This window comes from Aquarana catesbeiana, linkage group LG04, assembly GCF_042186555.1.
Source record: "Aquarana catesbeiana isolate 2022-GZ linkage group LG04, ASM4218655v1, whole genome shotgun sequence".
NCBI classification, from domain to species: Eukaryota; Metazoa; Chordata; class Amphibia; order Anura; family Ranidae; genus Aquarana; species Aquarana catesbeiana.
The window spans coordinates 563,202,423-563,228,618 of NC_133327.1; the positions used below are offsets into that span (position 1 = coordinate 563,202,423).

At 41.4% G+C, this 26,196-nt stretch overlaps 1 protein-coding gene across 1 annotated transcript in view; it reads left to right on the forward strand.

The window, feature by feature from the left end:
- Nucleotides 1–26,196, forward strand: part of TFB2M (transcription factor B2, mitochondrial) — a 47,726-nt gene that overhangs the window by 15,032 nt on the left and 6,498 nt on the right. The window contains exons 3-7 of the mRNA XM_073628020.1: nt 7,114–7,202; nt 13,619–13,772; nt 16,080–16,228; nt 17,815–17,904; nt 23,954–24,016. Coding sequence (XP_073484121.1) covers nt 7,114–7,202; nt 13,619–13,772; nt 16,080–16,228; nt 17,815–17,904; nt 23,954–24,016 — 545 coding nt within the window. The remainder of the gene's footprint in view (nt 1–7,113; nt 7,203–13,618; nt 13,773–16,079; nt 16,229–17,814; nt 17,905–23,953; nt 24,017–26,196) is intronic.

Genomic DNA, 26,196 nt, shown 5'->3' on the forward strand with positions numbered 1-26,196 from the left:
ACTGGGGGAGGAGACCGATTGCTGTTCTTAATTACTAGGGACAGATGCTCTGTCTCTTCTCTCCTGTCAGAACGGGGGTGTGTGTGTTTACACACACGTTCCCGTTCCAGCTCTCGTACCTGCGATCGCGGGTGGCCAGCGGTCATCGCGTCCACCATCCACACTAATTGGGTCCCTCACAGATGTGAATGTGACCCATAGGAAACTATGTTAAATGGACTGTAGTGTGTTTTTGAAAAACTGAAAATGCACTAAAAAAAGTTTTATAGGTGTGAACCAGGCCTTAAAGTGATAATAAACACGCACTGTTTAAAGCGGAGTTCCATCCACTTTTCCAACTTTGTCTTAAAGGAATGACAACTCCTCCACCACTCGATTTTGTATTTTTTTTTTTTTTTTTCCCTTGCTTACCTTTTTATGAGGTACCTTTTGTACTTCCGTCCCAGCTCGTCACATCCTCTTCTACCCCGCTGCATTCTGGGACCTGTGTGTGTCCCAAAAGACAACGGGGCCATTCAGGAAGTTCTGTGCGAGTCGCGCATGCGCAGTAGGAAATCGGCGGTGAGGCCTGAAGGCTCCACTGTCAGTTTCCCTTAGTTGGAATGGCGGCACCTGCATCCAAACCGATGGACAGATCAGCCTCGGGGGGGCTGACATGGCGGGCTTTCTGGACAGGTACGTGTCCCTATTAAATGTCAGCAGCTACAGTGTTTGTAGCTGCTGACTTTAAAAAAAAAATAAAAATAAATTTGCAGCTGGAACACCACTTTAATTTACATTTCTGTACATGGATGATGGCACTATAATTATTTTAATAAGTACCTTTAACCTAATCGATATACAGCTGTCACATGACCCAGATCTTTTTCCAGTCTGTCTGTAGGGAAACAAAAGCAGGAGGAGCTTTTAGTCCTCTTCTGCTGGTCACATGTTAAAAAAAACAATATATCAATAAACTGTTTTAAATTGTCATACAAATATACAGTATCTCACAAAAGTGAGTACACCCCTCACATTTTTGTAAATAGTTTATTATATCTTTTCATGTGACAACACTGAAGAAATTACACTTTGCTACAATGTAAAGTAGTGAGTGTACAGCTTGTATAACAGTGTAAATTTGCTGTCCCTTCAAAATAACTCAACACACAGCCATTAATGTCTAAACCGCTGGCAACAAATGAGTACACCCCTAAGTGAAAATGTCCAAATTGGGCCCAAGATGTCAATATTTTCTGTGGCCACCATTATTTTCCAGCACTGCCTTAACTCTCTTGGGCATGACATTCACCAGAGCTTCACAGGTTGCCACTGGAGTCCTCTTCCACTCCTCCATGATGACATCATGGAGCTGGTGGATGATAGAGGAATTGCACTCCTCCACCTTCCATTTGAGGATCCCCCACAGATGCTCAATGGGGTTTAGGTCTGGAGACCTGCTTGGCCAGTCCATCACCTTTACCTTCAGCTTCTTTAGCAAGGCAGTGGTCGTCTTGGAGGTGTGTTGGAATACTGTGCTGCGTCTCAGTCTCCGAAGGAAGGCGATCATGCTGTGCTTCAGTATGTCACAGTACATGTTGGCATTCATGGTTCCCTCAATAAACTGTAGCTCCCCAGTGTTGGCAGCACTTATGCAGCCCCAGAGCATCCCACCACCATGCTTGACTGTAGGCAAGATACACTTTTCTTTGTGCGCCTGGTTGCTGCCACACCCGCTTGACACCATCTGAACCAATTAAGTTTATCTTGGTCTCATCAGACCAGAGGAAATGGTTCCAGTAATCCATGTCCTTAGTCTGCTTGTCTTCAGCGAACTGTTTGCAGGCTTTCTTGTGCATCATCTTTAGAAGAGGCTTCCTTCTGTGATGAAAAAATATATATAAAACACAAAGCGCTGTGATGCTAAATAGCTGATAATTACACATAAAACCAAGTGCTATCAAAAGAGAGTGTTTTCAGAGTCACTTAAAAAGAATAAATAATGATATTTGAAGCGCTTCACAATGTGCATGAAAATGAATATATAAGAATAAATATAAATAGTCAAATAAATCCAGCGGTGAGTAAAAATTCCTTAAAAATCCAGCAATCAATGACTTGAATCACTTGAAAAAGTCACGTGACTGTGATGTAACGCGTGGGAGGAGCCAAGGACGCTCTGTGCAGATCAGCAGTATCACACAGTGTACTGCACTGAATCTGCTCCTGTCTAAGGCGGCTGACTGCTATAGTAAAACCTGCATATGCCTTATCATTATAAGGCACACGTGAGTGGATTGAAGTTTGCCTGTGTACCTTGGTATCCTAACTATTGCACAATGATTGGTTTTTTCTCTTATCTGCCTGTTTATGATTCTCACATTGGTTGTGAATAGAAGCAAAAAGCACATTGTTACTATGAAGGTCAATGAGCACCTTAATTAAGCAAGTGTTTTTAAACAGCTTTGCTAGTGATCAAAAGCTCTATACCAATCAGGATTCTACACCTGTATAATTGAACCTTCTGAATACATCCCTATATATTTATTTTTATGTGGATTTTTTATGTGAATTTTTTTACACATTTGGTGTCACTAATTTTTTTATAATTTTACACTATTTTGATTGCTGGATTTTTTATGATTTTTTACTCACCGCTGGATTTATTTGACTATTTATATTTATTCTTATATATTCATTTTCATGCACATTGTGAAGCGCTTCAAATATCATTATTTATTCCTTCTGTGATGACAGCCATACAGACCAATTTGATGCAGTGTGCGGCATATGGTCTGAGCACTGACAGGCTGACCCCCTACCCCTTCAACCTCTGCAGCAATGCTGGCAGCACTGGTACGTCTATTTCCCAAAAACAACCTCTGGATTTGACGCTGAGCAGCACTCAACTTCTTTGGTCGACCATGGCGAGGCCTGTTCTGAGTGGAACCTGTCCTGTTAAACCGCTGTATGGTCTTGGCCACCGTGCTGCAGCTCAGTTTCAGGGTCTTGGCAATCTTCTTATAGCCTAGGCCATCTTTATGTAGAGCAACAACAATTCCTTTTTTTTTTTTTTTTTTTTTTTTTTTAGATCCTCAGAGTTCTTTGCCATGAGTTGCCATGTTGAACTTCCAGTGACCAGTATGAGAGAGTGAGAGCGAGAACACCAAATTTGACACACCTGCTCACCATTCACACCTTAGACCTTGTAACACTAACGAGTCACATGACACCGGGGAGGGAAATGGCTAATTGGGCCCAATTTGGACATTTTTACTTAGAGGTGTACTCACTTTTGTTGCCAGCGGTTTATACATTAATGGCTGTGTGTTGAAATTTGAGGGGACAGCAAATTTACACTGTTATACAAGCTGTACACTGACTACTTTACATTGTAGCATTTCTTCAGTGTTGTCACATGAAAAGATATAATAAAATATTTCCAAAAATGTGAGATACTATATATTTTGAAATCAAATCTTTATTATTTTTTGGCTTTAACATGGTGTGGGTGGGTTTCTGCCTGTCACAGGCTGTGTCACGCCCCTCCAGCCTGTGTCTTAGAATAAGAGGGAGGTGAAGCCTCCATCAATCTACTTGTAATATCCCACCCCCATTTTGTTTAGCTGGTTAGTGGGCATGGAGGGGGGAGGGAGGGAGTGAGCTGTCATTTACCACTATGTATACACCCACATGTGTGACTCTATAGTCATATGGGCTGCTCAGATGTGATAGGGAGGAAATGCTCTGCATGGAAACTCACTGAAAACTGAGCATGTGCAGAGTTGCCACCACAGCTGCAAAATCCCTAGCTGAATTGGGGACATGAACAGAAGGGGGATATAGAGAACACAGCAGGATCAACCAGGTTTTTTTTTCAGAATACAGAAAACGAATCATTTAATGACCGCGTGAGTATGAACAGCATGTAATACACCATTTATTGATCGATTTTTTTTTATTTTTTTTTTTAATTATTATTCCAGTTGATTGATGGTGGCAGAATGGCTGCCCTGCGTGAAACGCCATGTCACTGAGGAGCGCATGCCTGTCGGCAGCGATGTCCACCGGCGCAATCGCTCCTGACAGAGCAGAAACGTGGATGTGGGTGTTTTAATACACACATCCACGTCCTGTTGGGAGAGAAGACATATCGTGTGTTCCTAGTATATAGGAACACCGATCGGTCTCCTTCCGTAGTCAGTCCCATCCTTCTACAGTTAGAACATACTGAGGGAACACGGTTAACCCCTTGATTGACCCCTTCCCTGCCAATGACATTTATACAGTAATCAGTGGCTATTTAAAATACTAATTGCTGTATAAATGTCAATGGTCCCAAAATAGTGTCCAATTTGTCCGCCGCAATGTCGCAGTTCTGATGAAAATCGCAGATCGCCGCCATTACTGGTAAAAAAATAAAAATGCCATAAGTCTATCCCCTATTTTGTAGACGCTATAACTTTTGTGCAAACCAATCATCATTTTTTTTTTGTGTGTTTAGTGATGCAGGTTTAGTGACATTTTAAGGTAATTGAAAGTGCGGAACTTGCCACACCTTGATGCGTTATGTTGATACAGCTTAATAATATGATAAACCTTAGCAAACACCCCAAAAGGGCTGCACACTGATATCACACCACAGGAAACCCACATTCCCGTGCAGTTTGCCGTATCGCATTTCAATTGCACTGTCCTTGCAATCTGCAGCAGGTGTCAGTGCAAAGTAATGACACTCCAAATGCGGGTCGCAAACGGTGTGCATTTGCCTATACCGGCCCACACCCAAAAAGTACCAGGCGATCTGGTTGCTGTGCGTTTCAAAAAGTAGTGCATGCACTACTTTTGGTGTGGTGTGATTTCAGCCCATTCAAAATGAATGGGCTGAAATTGCACTGCACAGAACTGTATGTGAATCGCACAGCTTTCCTGTGCAATTCGAATACAGTTCCTAGTATGAATGGGCCCTAAAAGTTTATTCTGCCAGACTTGCTCACTGATGGTTCCTGTTTGGGCTTAATTGTAGAGTTAGCGGCTCCTTGGGCCATCACCTGGTTTATTGCCGACCAAGGAGGGATAGAGGAGTTTAGAGCGATGCTTGCTTTTGGGGTTCTCAACTTTATGATGAACCTGTCTCGGTGAACTGCATCGAGGTGTGACATGTTATAATGTGTGTGTGTGTGAATTTAATTGAATAAAGAAGCACTTATCACGGATCACACATGGCTCTCTGGGTACAAGGAAAATAAAACCTTCAACTTTGAATTAGCTCCAGGGTGAGTGTGAGCTGGTCTCCCTAAGTTTTGTGCTACATCCCCAGGATGATGGAGCAATGTGATGTTCTGCTTCACTAGACACTGATAATAAAACTGACATTAAACAGTATAAACCACCAGCCTATTGTTGATGCTGGTACCCAGAATGCAATTCACCTTCCAATAACATCTAGAGCAACACACAAATGCTTAAAATGCTCTTTTGCATTCATCTTGGTGTGCTCATTCAGTGAGGCCACCTATCGTGTTAAGAAAGCAATAGGCAGGTGAGGGATGGTGTGGTCTCAGGTTAGTTTTTGCATAAAAGATTACCCTGAATTTGTGGGTTCTTGAGAGGTTCTGAAAACTGCAGGTATGCACTGACACTTCTGGAGAGGTACATTTCACTTGCATTATCTTTCTCACTTTGGACTAAGAACAGTGGTGGGAGTAGAAAATGCCCAGAGTCAGTGGCCAGTGGGAGTAAAAAAAAAAGGCCTAGCACCTGTGGTCAGTAGTAGGAGTAGTAATTCTCTATTGGTGTCAGTGGAAGGATTAATGCCCCATATTTGGATATAGTGAGTGGAATAGTACTCCATTGTTGGTGTCAGTGGGAGAATTGGTGCCCCATCATTAGTGTCAATGGGAGGTTTAGTGCCCCTTTCATTGGTGTCAGTGGGAGGATTAGTGCTGGACTGGTTAATGCCCATCAAAGTACCCAAGATAGAGACCTCAAGATCGTTGCATTTTTTTTGTAGGAGGTCAACAGTTATGGTCTCCTTTTTTTTCTCAATTTGTTTATGCCTGTGAACAAGTATGCATGTAGTAACACAGGTCTGATTCAGATAACGATTTCACTTGTGCTGTTTCTATAACCTATACATGGTTTCACTGATCTGGAGAGAAACGAGAACTTTATAGACACAAAATCCACCATATGTAGATTATCATAAATAAATAGCATTAAAAAAACTTCACATAAAAAAAATTTAAAAATTTCTCCAATGCACCAGAGCTATTGGGTGGAGGAACGTCCCCTATTATAAACCATATACTTTATGGTTCAGACATTTCACATAACCGTATCCTGGGAGGTTCCAGACATTTCACATAACCGTATCCTGGGAGGTTCCATCATCCTTGTGTGTCATTTTGCTCTATATGTTTTAAGGATAACCGCTTTTAACAGGACCATACACAGGTGCAATAATATAATCAGCCAGAAATCCAACTTATTTTATCTGGAAGTGGTGCTCGGAGTCTGTTATTTGTACTTATAGATCGCTAAGTTTGGGGGTAATTAGTTTGAAACCTTATGCAAATAGTCGTGCAGGGGCCATACAGTGTGCGTTGCCCGCATAATCTCTTTCCCAGGACCCGCTGTGTACAGCCGCCCATTGAGATGAATTAGAAGATCTGGCTGTATGTGGTTATGCACTGGGGGTTGCATTAAGCATGCCAACAGATGTAAGCCCTGAAACGCACACTGTCTATGTTGGAAACATACCATTTGTGGGGGTGCTGCTGTACATAACCCCGAGCACATAACCAGGTAAAGGTGCATTTTCTAATTCATCTCGTTTCTGGCTGTATGCGGCAGCAGTGTTTCCCAGGAGAGTTATTACACTGGTTCTGCATGCCCTCCTGTAAGGCCGTGTGCATGCCACCCAACAATACAATGTATGACATGAGAGCACAAAGTATAACCCTTTACTTTGAGTACATGGTTGTTACTATGACTAACGTGCTTATTCTGTGGCAGCTGCACTACATATTTAAAGGCGCAATATCCGTTAGCAATCAATATGTGAAAAACATATGCTTATTTTTAACTAGGCAATTCATAGTCTGTCATCTGTTTTGCTTTTTTTATATATAGGTCCAGGAGTTCTCACTCGAGCATTGCTTGATGCTGGTTGTAATGTTGTAGCTCTGGAAGGCAATATAAAGTTTCTTCCTGGTTTAAAGGTAAGGAAGAATTATTGACTTGTACAGATCTAAGTGATAAAAAATTGAATGCTTTAGGGCTCATTCACATGGGCGGCAGTAAAAATAGGCAGTTGAGCTGCGGTTTTACCATCCCCTGACCACCCCCCATAAGCTGCAACACTGGCCGGACAGGGTTGACTCATGCCACAACAAAATTGAGATTCCATGTTACATATGGTAGGTGGTACCACTGCCAACGCGATCCGTTCAAGTTTATAGGGTGATGCTACAACTGGAAGCCAAACACTAGATTCACGGTTGTGGTACAATATTTATGTTCTAAATCCCTGTTTGGCTAACCCCCCCACCCCCGAAAAAAAAATTAAAAATTGGGAGGCCGCAGAGTTATCCTGAATGCCTTGCGGCTGCTTTTGTACCGCTTTCTGAAAAGTGACCCACCACTGATTTCTTTTCAGAGGAAGCAAGGGTTACCACCCATGCGATCAAGACCTTATTTGAACTCAGTCATCCCAGCATTGCCAGTACTTTCAAGCCATGCACTGTAAGCATTTTCCACATACAGTGTATTATCCCTTTACAACTAACAACCTTTATGATTACAGTACCCTAATGAATTGCCCAATATATCCCCATTACCCCCTCATCACCATTTCGAAGAGGTGTCAGTAGGACTACAAAAGATGTCAGTAGTTTGGTTTTAGTTAATGTATGGATAGTTAGGAACAGAACCACTACAAAATAAAAAAAACCTTAAAGTGGTAGAAACGCTTTCTTCTTTTTACCTATAGGTAAGCTTATAGTATAGCTTACCTGTAAGTAAAATGAATATCTCCTAACCGTGCACTGTTAAGGAAATATTCTAGAGAGCAGCAGCCGGTGACATCACCGGCGCATTGCTTTTTCTTCAGAGCTCTGTGCTGTGGCCATGTCTCCCGCATGCATGCACAGGAGTAAAGTCATCTCGGCCATTCAAGCGGCCGCAGCCTGCGACCCCTGGAAGGAAGACCAGGTAAAGATGGAAGCCCCTGCAGCAGTGACAGAATGCCGCTGGAGGGCTTCGTTACAAGGCAAGTCTTTCATAATGTGCTAGTATGCAATGGATACTAGCACATTATGCCTTTACCCTGCAGGGAGAGGTTTTTTTTTTTTTTTTTTTTTTTTTTTTTTTTTTTTTTTTTGCTTTTTCAACCTTCACTACCGTTTTTAAGAATGTTGTTACGTTTATTTAAAAAAAAAAAAAAAAGACAAATCGCAAATACACAAGATACACTATATTGTCAAAAGTATTTGGGTGGAGGAACTTGTCTGAAACTTGACTTGTAAACAACGCAGATTGCTGCTCTGTGAGGTGGGATGCATTGATCCTGCGTTCTTGCAAAGCAGGGACACGGATCTTCGCCTTCCCTTAGTAAAAAGTGTTTTTTTTTTTTTTTTTGTCTTTTTAAACCAGCCGCGGTTTACAACCGCTTTTAAGGCGTCAGCATACCAAGACATTTTGGACAATTTCATGTTCCCAACTTTGTGGGAACAGTTTGGGGAAGGCCCCTTCCTGTTCCAACATAACTACACACCAGTACACAAAGCAAGGTCCATAAAGACATGGATGAGCGAGTTTGGGGTGGAGTAACTTTACTGGCCTGCAAAGAGTCCTGACCTCTACCCGACCTTACATGAGTGGGACGATCGTGATTTTCGTGCATGACCAAAGCGCAGATTCGCCTTTGAGCGCGAGCACAGGGGGCACTATAACAATTTTTAAATTTTTTTTAATGCTGTCACAAAGAACGTAAAAATCCGGGTAAACCGTAAGTGATGTAAGGTCACTGCTTTCGCGTTACTATATCATAGAACCAAACAAAATCATTCCAGTCTTTGTTCGGCCCTATGAGCAGCCAGCAGAAGTGCTGGCTGATCGATCAGGATTCCCGATGGGATGTGAGATCCCAGTAAAGCCACGGAGGGCTGCTGCCCATGAAATAAATCCAGCAACTAGTTAGCTGCTAGGATTGCTTTTAGAAGAGTGAGTCGACCATCGGCTCTATAAAACGGTACTGGGATGATGCTTGAAGTCCAGCGGTTGGCAAGTGGTTAATTTAGGAAAGAGTAAGAAAGGCTTATAACTTCTGTCGTTTTTGGGGTTTTTTTTCGGGGTTTTTTTTTCTGTCATCATTGGGGGGATTTTTTACCACTTTCTGTCCCAAAGCCAAAACAGAAAGTGAAAGCAATCCCTTCAAAGTGAGGGAATACCTGGTTGTCACCAGGGTCACTAGAACTAGTGTCCCCATTGGAACATTTCCCCACTATTTCTGTTCTAGGGACAACCCAAAATTTGCAATTCTGTTTCACTTTCAGTGAACAAGACACAGAGGGTAAATCTTATCCCCAAAAAAGATTTTTCCTTTAGTTATACTTAAATGTGCACTCCTCTTTAATCTACCACACATTTTAACATACTTTAAATAAAACTGTTTTTATTTTAATTAAATAAAAGCAATATTTTTGGGAAGGGGTTACAAAAATAGGTATTTTAACATGTTAAGAATAATATCCATAAAACAGTAGAAGAGGTAAGTATTCAAACTCTTTCCAGTGGACCCTTGTTTTAGCATGCATTTCTTCTTTTTACCAATTTTAGAGGCTTTAAGAAGGGAGGGATTTTTTATCACTTCCTGTTTTGGCTATCGAACAGGAAGTGAAATCTCCCCAATGGGAAATAGATGGCCAAAGAAATGGACAGTGGTTAAAACCCTCCCTTATTCTATCCAAAATGAAAAAGTATTCCCTTTAGTCCTACTTTAAGGACAACTATGATACCTAAAGAGATATGAGATATAGATATATATATATATATATATATATATATACATACATACATACATACATACATACATACATACATACATACATACATACATATATATATACTATATTTTCAAAAGTATTGGGACACCTGTCTTTACACGCACATGAACTTTAATGGCATTCCAATCTTAGTCCGTAGGGTTCAATATTGGGTTGACGTGTGTGTGCGTAAATCTAAAGTGGTAACCTGTAAAGGCTTTTAACTACTTCCCACCCGGCCACTGCAGAACATGAACGGCCGGGTGGGCGCTTCCTCCTTCCTGAACGTCCACCCCCCCCCGGACACGCCACATCTCGGATCGGCAGGAGGGCGCTGTATGTATTGTAAACAGAGAGCCGTTGCCAGGCGGTCGGCTCTGTTTCTCCTCACACAGTCAGTGAGAAGAAGGAGAGCAGATCTGCGAGCTGGGGTTCAATGTGTATGAGCTGTTTTTTACAGCTTTTTACACACTGATTACCCAGCTAGTGTCTCTAAACAGTGAAAAACACCAACACCTGTTCCACATCTGCCACACTGAACATCTCTCGGTGATCATCTGGCGCACATCTAATTCCATTGTCCTGGTGCTCCAGGGCCTTCAAAAATGTGATAGGTATTCAGTAAACTCAATGTGTAATTTATGCCTTTAGATTCACCTGACGGTGCTACCTGGATGTTGGGCCTCTGCATGTGGCCAGGCTGTGTAAAAGTCTAAAAAAAAAAACTTTATTCACTTTCTTTCCACATTTTCCAAAAACTTGTTGAAAAAAAATTACAGTTCAAAAGACTATGCCTCGTTGAATATACATTGGGGTGTTTTCTTTCCAAAATGGGGTAATTTTGTGGGTAATTCCATTGTTTTGGTGCTCCAGAGCCTTCAAAAATGTGTATTTTATGCTCCTAGAATACCTGATGGTGCTCCCTGCATGTTGGGCCTCTCTATGTGGCCAGGCTGTGTAAAAATCTCACACATGTAGTTTTGCGATACTTGTTAATGCCAATTTTGTGGGGAAAAAAAATAACAATTCTTAATTTTCCAAACTATTGTGGGCAAAAAGTTGTAACTTCAAAAAACTTACTATGCCTCTTACTAAAGACCTTGGACTGTCATCTTTACAAAAAGGGGTCATTTGAGGGGTATCTGTTAGGGGTGTTGAAAATGACGGCGCATCGATGCCCTTCACGATTCTGCATCGATGCGGTATCCAGCATAATCTATTGTGCATGACGTCATTCCGGCTCCTCCCCCCGCACAGCAGTGTCTTTTCTGGAATGGAAAAAGAGAAAAAACTGCGCTAAGGTGTATCAAAATAATGTGCCCAATCACAAGTTACAATTTTAATAAATAGTGAACAGTCTAAATGGTATAAGCTGCGGATATACTGCGGCAGAATGGCTCCCCTGGGCGAAATCCCATATGGGTACTTCCTACCCTTTTTCTGGCACCAGAGGGTGCACGCCCTCTTTTGAGAAAAAAATTAAAAAATTGCGCATATTTATTATAGCAAAAGTAAAAAAGAGGAAGGGGGGAGGGTGAGCTGTGGGGGGGGGGAGGGTGAGCTGTGGGGGGGGGGGGGGGGTGAACTGTGGAGAGGAAGGGGGAGAGGGTGAGCTGTGGGGGGTGAACTGTGGAGAGGAAGGGGGAGAGGGTGAGCTGTGGGGGGGTGAACTGTGGAGAGGAAGGGGGAGAGGGTGAGCTGTAGAGAGGGGAGGGGGTAAACTGAGAAGAGAAGGTAAGCTGTGCATGGAGGGAAAGGTAACCTGTGTGTGTGGGGGGTGGGGGGGGAGGGGTGAGCTGTGGACGAGAGAAGAGAAGGTCACTGGAAGCTGAAAATTGGTTTGGGAAGGAAGGGTGTGAAAGTACCCTGTATTGATGTGGTTAAAGTGTTGCCTATGGATAGTAATATTTATGGTGTTTGTCGCTTTTGCACACGCGCAATTTTAAAGCATGCCACATTTTGTATCTATTTACTTGGCATAACATCTTTTTTTTATATTTTAACAAACATTGGGTTATGTATTGTGGGTTTTTTTTTTAATTGCATTTGAAAAACTGCTGCGCAAATACAGTGTGAAATAAAAAATGCAAAACCCACCAATTTTATTTTCTAGGGCCTCTGCTTTAAAAAAATATACATAATGTTTGGGGGTTCTAAGACATTTTCTAGCAAAATATACTGATTGATATACTGATATAAACAAAAAGGGCCAGAAAAGGTTTGTTAAAGTTGTAATAGAAGGATCTGTGAATGCCTATAAGGGCCCATTCACACTTCTGTGTTTATTTGTTACTGTCTTTATAAGGAAATGCACTTTTATTCCATTCATTGTTTCCTTTCTCAGGCATTCCCACTTACATTGTTTAAGTTGTGCTGGCAGCATTGAGATGCAGCAAATGATTTAACATTTGTGACTGTTCACTTTGGGCTTTTTTTTAATAAGAAAAAATAAATCAATGTTTTGGTTTGATCTAAATTTTAGCAAACATTTACCAAAAAAAAAAAAATTGATACAGCACAATTAAGAACTTCATCTCTGGAAGATTTTACCCGTGCATGACCATGCCATTTTTTGCTATTCAGTACTGTGCTGGTAGTTGTGTGGTCATGCAGCGCTATACTCCAATTAAATTTCTATATATTTTTTCCAGATAGATTTCTTCTGATGGTATTTAATTATCACTAGGTTTTTTTTTTTCATTTTTTGCGCTATCAATGAAAAAAGGAGCATAAATTTAGAAAAAAAATATATATTTTTTTTACTTTCTGCTATAAAACATATCCAATAAAAAAAAATAAAATCTAATTTCTTCATAAATGTAGGCTAAAATGTGTTCTGCTACATGTTTTTGGTAAAAAAAAAAGCCCAATAAGTGTATATTGATTGGTTTGCGTGTCATAGCGTCTACAAACTGAGATATGTACTGGAATTTTTATTTATTTATTTATTTATTTATTTATTTTTTTATACCAGTATTGGCGGTGATCAGCGACTTATGGTGGACAATGTGACGCGAACTGGCTAACTGCCACTGACATCTCCACTGACAATAATACAATGATCAGTGCTAGTAATATACTCTGACACTGTGCTAATGACACTGACTGGTAACGGGTCAAAATCTGGGGCGATCAAAGGGTAAATGTGTGCCTAACTATGTTTACTGTGTGGTGCTTTTACTAAGGGATGTGCCACAAAAACAAACATCGCTGCTGTCAGAAGAGAGCTGTGTGTTTACATTTACGCACAGCTCTCTCCTGTCACTCGCTCTGATGATCGGCAGGTCCTGTCCTGGAACCAGTGATCGGTATGTGCTGGAGACAGTGACAGCACAGCTGGGAATGTGCATGCCCCCTTCCCACCAAAGCAAAATCACTTATACGCGTGATTCTGCACAGCCAGCACACACTGTAGCAGTTAAAAAGGGTTTTTTTTTTTTGCATTTTTAGAAATGTGATCTTGCATAGCAACTGGCTGAAGAATAACCAGGGTGGCAATTCAGATTTATCTTTGTTGTGATTTTCTATGTGATTGTTGTGTATAAATCTGCCTTTAATGTTTAAACCCAAACATCTGCTTATTTCTTACTCAGAAATTGGAGCAGGATGCATGCGGGTCACTAAGAGTTGTCCACTGTGACTTCTTCAGGCTGGATCCGGACACTGAAAATGTTGTTGATGCTCCCTCTATGTTTTCTAATGATTTGATGGAACGGTTAGGCATCGACGAGGTTCCCTGGGATGCAGGTTAGTAGTTTTTACTTTTTTTTTTTTTTTTTTTTTTTTTTGTACACGCACATTCTAAAATGCAGTTTTAGGCCAAGGTGTGTGTGTGTATTATGTATGTTTGGGTGGGGGTATTTTCTAAATGTGTGTGTGTGTGTGTTTATTTAATTTTTTTTGTGTACTTCAGTGGTGACCATTACTTTCCAACCAAAAGAAAAAGCTGTTTAGTCAGAGCACTTTTTTCAGTATATAGAGCTTATGACTACAGTGGTCCAGTTGTCAAAAGTAAAAAAAAAATTAGTTGAACTGGTTTTAGCTCCTATCTCCTGATTTATAATTTACTCAGCCTGGGTCTATAGGCACTCAGTCTTTCTAGTGAGTTCTTGCATCATATATAAAGCTTGCAGTAAAATAAAAAACATTAGTTGGAAAACAGTGTGGCTCCTCCCACATGGCTGTGTCAATCCTGCACAGAGTTCTGTGAATGAATGAATTACCAGTCCCATCTGCCACCATTGCAGACAGAGTGTTGAACAAAGCCTTGGTAGTTTACTGACGGTTCCTGAATCTGAGTAACTGCCTGTGCAGGGATATGGGCAGACAGCTCTCAGGAGCCTGACATTGTACCCATAATACGCTGATCGTAGGTGCAATGCTCTGCAGGCTCAGTTGTAAAAAATAAGTGCACATTTTATTGCCTGCAAAAACATGCATTTATTTATTTTTTAAAGATGATCTTATCCTTGAACACTCCTTTTTCCCTCAGGGTCATAATAAATGTGTTGCTTGCAGGTAGATTCAGCAAAGTCAGTACTGTGCAGTAATCACTGCTTGCAGGCAGCATGGAGCCATGGGATATGTAGTCCTTAGAAATTGCTATACAATTTTTTTTTTTTTTTTTAACTGAATATTTGAAATACAGTGTGGTGAAAAAACGTCCTTAGAAATTGAACGTAAACCTCAGAGTAGACACTGCAAAACATGCAGAGAATCCAGGAAGGTGTAGAAAAAGATGACCAGCAGGCAGGCAGCACTTACATGATGAAAGGTGATTTCAAGTAAGCTCATATTGGAATTGTCAAAAATAACTATTGTTTGTATTGTTACTACAATGTCTGTTATAAAATGAAAGTGTATGCTGTGACCATAGAACTCAAAATGGAAGTAAAGGCAAAACCTAACTAACCCTAAACCTACTCTCATCCAAATTTTAATCTTAATCTATCTAGCCCTGTAAGAGAAGAAATCGCTGTACCTGTTGTGATGCTGCTCGGTCCGGTCCCAGGCTGAGCTGCCAGTGGCAGGTTCAGTGTGCAGGAGAGGCAGCTGACAATGGAAGCCCCATAGTAAGTCTATGGATGACCTCATTTCCCAGCCGTTGTCGGCGTTCTCCTGCACACAGAGGATGTGGCTGGACCAGAGTGGCTGCAGAACAGGTAAGTTATAGAGATTTTTCTTTACAAGGCTATATAGATTAGGCTTAGAATGTGGGTGGGAGTAGGTTTAAAGTTAGGTCTTTACCTTTTACTTCCACTAATATCAGTTATTTTACATTCTGCATTAATACATTGCACATTCAGTTTGTTTAAATTACATAAGTGGAGTGCACTTGTATCTTTGATGGGTGGAATTAGAAATAATAGAGGGCATTTAGGACCCTGGAGTTCCTAAAAGAAAGTTCAAACCTGTATGTAATGCGGTTGCCAACTATATCACACTGTAATATCAGATTTAGGTGCAGGTTGGCTGAACGCTAGGTGAAGTACATACAGATGAAATACTTACAGTATATGTCCACTGTCTTGCCTGCATAGGGTTTGTAAAGCTGGTCATTTGTCCTTTGTGCTCAAGGCACTTCTGTCAGAAAGCACAACAATGTCCTGGACCACCCTGCAGATCCCACTGCAGCTTGGCAGCAAAAACCGCCCAACCCTGTAACTGTACAATAAGCAGGCTGCAGACTCTATTTATCCCTCATCTTTCCCCCTCCTGTATGCATGCTTCCTGTGATAAGCTGACAGCAGGGTGAAAAGCAATAGAGCCCTATCTGGCTCAGAATGCCCTTTCCTGTCTGATCACTGCTATGCAGGAGGTTGCAGATATTACCAGATTCATGTACTTTTGCTAATACTAAATCTATAAAAGAATACACTTAGTGTGTTTTGTTGCTGCGTAACTGAATTAAATGATACGTGATGTTTTTGTTAGGAGTACACCTTCAAATTATGCATATGGAATTATGATTTAATGTTGTTCAATGACATAGAAACTGCTGTATTTTGTGATAACTCCCGACGCTAAAAATAATTATTGTTTTTAACTGTGTAGGAATTCCTATGAAAGTTTTTGGTATACTTAGCTATGAAAAAGAGAGGCTTTTGCTGTGGCGATATATTTATGCTCTATATGAGAGACTGTCAATTTTCAGATATGGAAGAATCGAATTTAATTTTTTTATGAGCGAGACTCTGTACAAGGTATGTTTTTTATTTATTTTTTTGTTTTTGTTTTTGTTTTTTTGTTTTTTTTTTTTATGTGCATAAACTGCTTTATAACTTTTTTGATTTAAAAGCTGATCATAGATCCTAATCATTGTGCATAGGGTTAGTATATATTTGCTCCTGGGGACCTCATAGGAAATAAACAAATGCTCTTTCTATCTTCTTAAGCAAGTGTGTGGCTTCAATTGCTTTAAATGGGGAAAAGGGTACATACTGTAGAGCAGGCATAACTTAATGGTGGACCGCAGTCTGGATCTGTACCAAGTTAATGTCCCATCTGGACCCACCGCAGTCGCACCATTTAGAAGTCGATTTTTCCCCTCAGCCACTGCTAGCACTGTTTTATTTGCAGCTATGACATAGCTAGGCAGCACATCGATGGACGGAGGGTGGGAGCTGGCCCAGTCAGGTTTGATATAAAAGGGGAACGAGTACAGGAATGTGAAGGGAGTGATATGAAGCGGGGGGGGGGCAGGAGTGTGAAGGGGGCCTGGGGACTGCAGTGAGAAAGAGGGGTGCTAGAAAGGGGTGAGGGCAATGTGAAGCGGGGCTGGGAACTGCATTGTGAAGGAGGGGATGCTTTAAAGGGGGTGAGGACAGGAATGTGAAGGGGGGCTGGAGACTGCAATGTGAAGAAGGGGTGCTATAAAGGGGGTGAAGACTGCAATGTGAAGGAGGGGTGCTATAAAGGGGGTGAGGACAGGAATGTGAAGGGGGCTGGGGACTGCAAAGTGAAGAAGGGGTGCTATAAAGGTGAAGACATGAATATGAAGGGGGGCTGGGAACTGCAATTTAAAGTAAAGGGGGAGGGAGGGTGATATAAAGGAGGGCTGAGGACAAGAATTTGAAGGGAGGGATCATATGCAGGGAGGACTGAGAGCACCAATGTAATAATAGGATGTGAAGTATCTGAGGCTAGGTTCACATCATTGCGTTCTGCGTGTAGGCAGCCCACTTATTTCAGTGGGCTGCCTTATACACAGAAATGTACAGAAAAGATGTCCCTGACCCTTCTTTTTTTTTTTTTTTTTTTTTTTTTTTTTTTTTTTAAATTGAGTCATACCGAGCTGCATGGTACTGTGGCACCATGCGGTGTGGCACTTGCAAAAGCGCGCTGCGTTTTGCCAATGCACAGAGGTGCCATTAAGAATCAAACATGTGTTTCGGACCTCTGCTGGAAACATTTTTTACTCACTGGACCTTTGTGAATTTTAATTCATTCCCCCACTGTAGAGGGTGGTTGGTTGGTGTTCGGTCTAGGAGGTAGTGATAGCTGCAGGCAGAGTTATTGAGAGGTTTATGTTTCTCAGTTACCCAGTACAGTTAATGTAATGCTTGTCTGTATAGTTTGCCCAGTATCCTATATACAAATATTTTTGGTATCCTTGTGTGTCTCTAACAGGAGGCAATAATAATTAGGGTCACTCCTTCGGCTCTGTGCGTTTAAAATGGCAGCAGAAAATGTTCGGTTTGTTTAGCTTCTATTTTTAGAGTTGTAAAGATGTTGGTTGCAATGAAATGTTTTTACATGGATTAACATAACCATACTGTTTCCATTCTAGAGCCTAATCACTAAACCTGGAGATTTTAAAAGATATCGAGCACTTGCAGTGCTGTGTCACTTAGCCTTTGATATCCAACTGCTCCACAAGGTATATATCTTTTTTAGAGGCAGATGAACCTTTAGAACACTAAGCTGAACTGGCATGAAACAAAATCTGATATGGTATAAAAAAAAGTCCATGGATGACACAATCCTTTGATATCTGGTCACCCCTTCTAAATTTGAAATGTTTTCTTTTCCACTTTGAGTAGATCAGTTCTGTCAGTGTAATGCTTGGATCATATGTCATATTAGGTGTTTTGCCATTATAATAATAATTAAAAAATTATAATCATATAAGCTTCACCTTTCCAAAACTCTCTCTGCCCTCCAAGCCAATCAATTGGGGTTGCTTAACCCTGAAGGTGGATATGGGCTTTAGCAAGAACAAAATATTAAAATGGTTGTAAACCCTCACATATACCCAGTGAAGTGACTGGCCTCAGGTGATGCACAAAGATGAAACAAATCATCCTACATATGTTGTACCTGTTTATCTAAAACCGTCTCTCCCCTGCATCCATTAAAAGTGCAGAATTTACACAGGATCTTCCAGCTCTGAAAAGGGGACGCAGAGCTGAAGGTACGTCAGTGAGGAGAGCTGATTGGAGGGAAGAGATACACTCTCTTCACACAGCTCACAGGAACAGAACTGAGGCTGTCAATTAGCTGTTTTCTCTTGGTGGCAGGAAAACTTGTCAGAAGTGACTCATGCTGATAGCAGAGGAACGAGGCAGCGGACAGAAATGACACAGTGCTCTTATTTGAGATAAGAACACACTATAGAGGGATATACTCTGTACATATTTTAATGTCTGAGGTTTACAACCACTTTAAAGTGATATTAAAGCTTTTTTTTTATAACACATGTAATACTTACCTGCTCTATGCAGTGGATTTGCACAGAGCAGCCCGGATCCTCCTCTTCTCGAGTCCTACAACGCTTCTGGCTCCTCCCTCTTACCGGGTGCCCCCACAGTAAGCAGCTTGCTCTGGGGACACACAAGCAGGCACACTCCCGACCCGTGTCTCTGTGTGTCCATTCACACACGGAGCCGCTGCTTGGCCCCACCCCCTCCGTCTTCTAAATGGCTCATTGGCCAATCAGAGTGCGAGTCCCCGGAGAGGCGAGACTCTTGTGGACATCACTGAATCGAGAGGGGGCTCAGGTAAGTATTGAGGGGGTCTGGGGGGGCTGCTCACAGAAGGTTTTTTTACCTTTTTACCTTTACCTTTACTTTTTTTGCATATAATGCATGAAGGTTAAAAACCTTGTTCCTTTTACAGCCACTTTAATTATCCTGAGGACTTTTTTTTTCTTACCTATTAAGGGACACAGGAAGTCTTGAACCTTTCGGTTATACTGGAGGATTGTACATTGGCAAACAAACTGTAGGCCAGCCCAGGGAAACCCTTCCCACTACCACCATGCCTTAGATTTTTTTGCTAGATTCCCACAGCTCAGTTGTGTTAAGACTGTTTGTTTGTTTTTTTTTTTCTTTTTTGTTTTTTCCTGTTCACTCTTCTCTCCATTGCTGCTGGAGCTTTATCTCTTTGATTGCAGCATTCCAGAGAGGTCACCCTCAGTCTTTTGGTGTACCTTGTCCGGATACTGCTGAGTTGACATGTGGGTATAGCCTAGAATTGATCTTTAGGAATTGGGTTCCTTGTTCGGCGCCTTCCAGACTCTGTTCCGGTAGAAGTAAGCTGAGGAGCACTTTCTAAGTTCAGAGCTGTTGGCATTAACTCAGCGTGTGCCCGGTTTCTGAAGACTTAGTAAGTAGGCCAGTCTGGCTGAGCACTGGGAGCTACCTCAATTACTTAGGTTGCTGGGCACTTTTATTCCCCATTCCCTTAGGTTGCTGGGCACTTTTATTCCCCATTCCCACTGGTTCTGCCATGGGTGGGGTTAATGCTATGGGACTGAGTGACAACGTTATCCTTGGAAGTTTGCATGTGTGCTTTCTTTACCACCATAAAGTATCAAATAAGCATCTGCCTGCTGCTGCTCCTGCTTGTAAGAACCACGTGATAGATCTTTGATCTGTTCCTGCTGCCTGCCTACAATAACTTTGGTTACCAATGTCCATCTGACCATTATCTGCTTACGGCTACCCAGGTCAAGGAATTTACCAGAACCATATAAGATTTTATGACCTAAATTACCCAGTAATTTTGTGACTACAGACTGGGCCCTCTCCTGCAGATTCTATATCTGATTTACTCAATGCCTCAGCAGCTTCCAAGCCATTGGCTGCACAGATTCTGGCACATTCTGAGTCACTCCAGCCCTTGAATGATTTGACTAAGACTTTTGTTCAGGGGGTTCCTCATGTGACCCCCATCCATCTGCCTGTGATTCCTTTGGATCTAAATTTTGTTCTCTCTGTGCTTCTGAAACAGCCATTTTGAACCCATTAGAGACCTTACATTGTTTCTTGTATTTGAGAAGGTAATAGTCTAAACAAATGACCTTATACGCAAGGTTCTCTTTAGTTCTGTAAAAGTATAAGGTGCAGTAAAGGTGCAAGTAGAACTAAACAGTTTTTTTTTTTAATTTTTTTTTTTTGTTTTTTTACACTTTTTCAACTTTTTTCACTTCCTGTCCCATAGCTAAATGGGGAAGTGAGAGGGAATCCCTGGTTGTCACCAGTGTCATCAAAACTAGTGTCCCTATTGGAAGATTTGCCCTCTATTCCTGTTTAAATGATCAACCAAAAAATGGTATGTTCTTTCAGTTTCACTCTTGTTGATATGTTGAACAGGACAAATAGAGGGTTAATCTCCCTAATGGGGACATAGAATAAAAACCTGACCAGTGTTCTATTCCCTCTTTTTACTCCATCCAAAACATTTGGAGAAAACATTTTTTCTTTAGTTAAATTTAGTAATATAAGGTAGTTTGGCCTTTCACCTCAAATAGGACATTGTTTTTCCATCTCTCTTTCCAGTCCAGTTGACCAAAAGGAAATTTCCCCCTATTGTCTGGATGTGGTTTGGACTGTAAAAGTCAATCTCTCAGGTACTGCTTCCTTCAGGAAGACTGGTTCCCATTTTGTAATCCCTAGGTGGACCCTGCAAAGATGGACTGGTTTTCTCTTTCCACCATCTTTAGGTGGCTCAGGCAGAACATCATCATCCAAGCTTACGATCTCAAGGGATGGCTTCCACCCTCCCTATCAAGGTCCACGCTACTAGATTTGTAAGTGCTTTTAAGGCTTTTCACTATCAAGCTGTTTCTAAGATCAAGATTTTCCAGACTGCCACCTGGTCTTCTGTTCACTTGTTCTCTACCTTGCAGGCATTGCTGCGACATCTGATGCCAGCTTTGGCAAAGGTTCTTCGGTGATTCTTTACGATGCAGGCAGTTCCAAGTTCTCGGTTTTCTTAGGCCTGTGTTGTCCACCCCTCAATTGGACCTGCTTTTTGGGCATCCCGAAGGTTAGACTAGAAAGAAAAATAGATTTTGTGTATTCGCCACAAAAATCTAGGTTATTGAGGGATGCAGGTCCTACACTACTGTGTTTATGGTCAGTACTGCCTTGCTGCAAAACTGGTAGTAGAAGGATTTATCTTTGGCTGGCCTACAGTTTTTTTTTTTGTTTTTGTTTACCAGTGTTAATTCTTCTGTAGGCAGCATGCCCCAAAGTTTAAGGATTTCCAATGTCCCTTAATGGACTCCAAGAAGGATTTTGACTGCAAAATCCTTTTTTTTACTCATAATAGAAAGCAGAAAAAATATCAAATGTTTAAATTGAGAAAGTGTACCATTTTAAGAAAAAAGGTCATTTTGAAATTAATGACAGCAACACGTCTCAAAGTTGGGACAGGGCAACGAAATACTGGCAAAGTACAAACCCAATTCTAGACGTGCAAGCTGCCAATTCCATATGCACTAATGCACCCCAATACCATCAGAGATGCAGGCTTTTTAACTGGACTCTGTTAACAAGCCAGAAGGTCCTTCTCTCTAGTCTATACAAGTAGCATCCATGGTTGCCAAAAAGAATGTCTAATTTCAATTCATCTGACCACAGAACAGTTTTCCACTTTGCAACAGACCATTTTAAATGAGCTTTGGCCCAAAGACAGCGGAGTTTCTGATTCATGTTCAAATATGGCTTCTTTGCATTATAGAGGTTTAACTTTCTTTTATGGATGGCATGATGAACTGTGTTCACAGACAGGGATTTTCGGCAGTATTCCTGAGACCATGCAGTGATGTTCATCACAGAATCATGCCCGTTTTTAATACAGTGCTTTCTGTGTGCCTGAAGATCACGGGCATCCAATATTGTGTTTTTGGCCTTGTCACTTGTGCACAGAGATTTTTCAATTTTTTTGCAGTCTTTTGATATTCGGTTCTTTACAGCAAACCCATCACTTTAACAGTTTCAAAAGACTGTTGCATCCCTGGCACATGCCGGGAATGTAACTGTCACATTGGTTGTACTCTCAACCAAAGTGTCAAACCATCCAATTGCTGGTGTCATAACTGATCACAAGTGCAGCATCATGGCAGCTCAAGATAAAACAGAGGCCAAGATGGCAGCTTCCTTGGCTGAAAACGTTAGGCTGGTTTACTTCCACTTTAACATGTTTGCAATTTTACATTGAGGAAAATTATTCTGAAATTGTTTGAACATTTTTAGACACAGCTTTTCACAGACTGGAGAACATCTGACTGTTTACTTCTGAGACACTCTGACTCTCTAAGATGTCCATTTTATACAAAATCATGTTTACTGACCTGTTGCAAAATGTTCTCCTTGCTCTTCGGTGTTAGTACCATTTACATGGGCAGCTTTTTGTTGCCCTGTCCCAACTTTTTTGAGACGTGTTGCTGCCCTAATTTTCAAATTTACCTAATTTTTTAAAAATGGTACATTTTCTCAGTTTAACCACTTCCCGCCCATAGGCTTTCATACATTTTGGCTTTATATATACCTAATTATACTAACCACCAATGTCACAGGGGCATTTATGCTCTTCTCCAATGTAATGGGGCATTTATGCTCGTCTCCAATGTAACGGGGAGCATTCACGCTGATCTCCAATGTAATGGGGGGGGCATTTACGCTCATCTCCAATTTAATGGGGGGGGGGCGCATTTACGCTGATCTCCAGTGTAACGGGGGGCATTTGCGCTGATCTACAATGTAACGGGGGGCATTTGCGCTGATCTACAATGTAATGGGCAGCATTTGCGCTGATCTCCAGGGTAACGGGGGGGCATTTGCGCTGATCTCCAATGTAACGTGTGGGGGGGGGGGGGGCATTTGCACTGATCTCCAATGTAATGGTGGGGGAGGTTCATTGCCACTCTGAAAAGTGATCCTAATGGATTACTATTTAGAGGCATTTGACAGGCAGACAGGGAGGAGAGATGGAACCAAGATCTTGCATTCTTTTCTCCCATCAGAGAGTCTCTGCAAAAACATGAATTCTGCTAGGAGAAAGAAATGCATGAAGTCTGTGTTGTGTCTCACTGACCTCGCTGTCTACACTGTAGCAACAAGCCTATTGCTCTCCATGACAGCCGTTGCTGCTTTTGTCCCCTCCCTAGTACAAACGGGGAAGAACAATTTTAGATGGGAGATGTTACATGGCCTAAGGAGTCAGTTTTGCATCTGCCTGGAACTGTGAGACCCTGGCTTTCTGCAGTGGAAATATGGTGACAGAAGGATGGAATGGAGTTAGAGTGGACACACAATGATTGGCTTAGTCAAAGGGAAGTGGAGAAGGTGACCACAAAGCTTCCTCCCTCATGCTGGCCAGGGGCACTGGAAAATTACATTAGGTATTTCTGCTCATGACAGCTGTTAACCCAATCTGGATTTTCACATACACTTTCTCCTATCCATGGATATTTAAGTTTTTTTCCCCCAGTAATAACCATAAATATGTGCACTGTTGATAGAAGTGTAAATAAGATCATTGTACTATTATTTTTGTGATCTAGATGAAGGTCAGATGTATGAACTTGGAGGAGAAGTACACTGCACAGGGGGTGCTCATTGTTGGTGTTAGGTTTTCTTTCTGTGTACTATATTGGGAAAAGATACATTTTACTTAATTTTGTTTCTCCCCCCCCCCAGGAACATGTTTCTACATTTTCTTCATCCAAAAAGTTTAAAGGTCCTTCAATAGTCAATTCTGGGGTAAGTACTGAGAAAGGCCTTCCAAACTAAAACATGCATACAAGCTGAATAAACATGTTTTTGATTGTTTGTTAGTTTAGCAACTCTTTTGAACCATTCATTTTTTTTTAATACCATCATGTTGTGTGTGTTGCCTGTCTACTGGCTATCTCTTTCATCAAGTTCCTGGATTCCCTGCATGCTTTGGGCAGCGACCCCTGACACACAGCGTATGTGGTAATCTCACTGGCAGACTGCTCTACAGGTCCAAGGGAGTTGAGTCCCTTAAGGCCCTTTTGGGGCAGGCCTGCCATGATGAAGTTTGATTCAGTGGCATCTCTGTCTGTTCTGTTTGTTTGAAACAGTATTCACTCTAGCATTACCCTTTCCCTCTCTTCTACTGAAATCAAAAAGGTACTTGTCGACAGCATCAGATAGCACTTCAGCAGTGCCAGGGGTGTATATTTGGGTCCAGTTCACACCAGAAAGTGGTGCAGGAAACCGAGGTTCCGTGTGCGTTTCCCACTCCACGTTCTAAACGCACTGCAGTTGCGATGGTAAGTTAATAGCACCCCACATGCAGGTCACAAATGCATTGCGTTTGCCTGCACTGGATTGCATGGTACAGAAGTATAGTGCGATTAGGTTGCAATAGGTTTCCAAAAGTAGTGCATGCACTACTTTTGGTGCAGTGCGATTTCAACCCATTCAAAATGAATGGGCTGAAATCTCTCTACACAGAACTGCAACTAAATCTCTTTCATGTGCAATTCCCATTGTGAACCAGCCCTTACAGAAGACACGCAGAACTGTTGCATGATCAGTATGTAAGGGCCAGCAGGATTAGCTTCCTTTTTTTTTTTTTTTAATATTTTTTTTTTTATTTTGGATTTGATTAATTTTGCGCCTCGACAAAAAAAATAAAAATTCAAATGCAAAATAAACATTTAATATGTTGAAGAGATGCTATCATGAACAAAATTGAGCAGAAATCGCTATGGATTAGAAAATAGAAATAACCTGTCTCAGCTGTGTTAGTGGGCAGATCTACATTTTTCCATATACTGTAATCATAAACTCTCTCTTAACCATGTAATAGACTTAATTATTTTAATGTGTCTGTGTAGAACAGAATGGTGTTTATTAACTAAAAGAATAGAGGCTATTCACTTAGAGAAGTGAATGTTCACTTTGAAAACAATTTATATATTTTCTGAAATGTGCAAATATTGGCAGGTGCTGCAGCTGGTTTGAACTACTTGAAGCCCAGGCTATTTATATGGGGTCTATAGACACTGAGTGTTTAAAGTATAACAATAGGCAACGCTTTTTTTCATTTTAAAAATGGAACTTCCGCTTTAACCACTTCAGCCCCGGAAGATTTGGCTGCTCAATGACCAGGCCATTTTTTGCGATACAGCACTGCATTGCTTTAACTGATGGTTGTGCGGTCATGCGACGCTGTACCCAAACAAAACTGATGTCCTTTTTTCCCCACAAATAGAGCTTTTTTTTGGTGGTATTTGATCGCCTTTGCGGTTTTTATTTTTTGCGCTATAAACAAAAGAGCGACAATTTTGAAAAAAAACCACTATCTTTTACTTTTTGCTATAATAAATATCCCACATATTTTTTATCAAAAAAAAACGAATTTGTTCCTCAGTTTAGGCCGATATGTATTCTTCTACATATTTTTGGTAAAAAAAAATTGCAACAAGCGTATATTGATTGGTTTGCGCAAAAGTTATACCGTCTACAAAATATAGGATAGATTTATGGCATTTTTATTATTATCTTTTTTCTTTACTAAGTAATGGTGGAGATCTGCGATTTTTACCGGGACTGCGATATTGTGGCGGACAAATTGGACATTTTTGGGGCCGTTGACTACTGTATAAGTGTCACTGGCAGGAAAGGGGTTAACACTAGGGGGCGATCAAGGGGTTAACTGTGTTCTAACTGGGGGGGGGGGGGGGGACTGTCTAGTAGGAGAGAGAGATAGGTGTTCCTACTTAGTAGGAACACACGATCTGTCTCTTCTCCCCTGAAAGAACCCACACAAATCCCGGTTCTCGCTCTGTCACGAGCGATTGCGGGAGCCCGGCGGTCATCTCACCCGCCAGGCACTTGCATCTGCTCAGGGCAAATGCTGCGGGCGCACGCGCCCCTAGTGGCCAAAATGCGAAGCGACATAAGGTAGC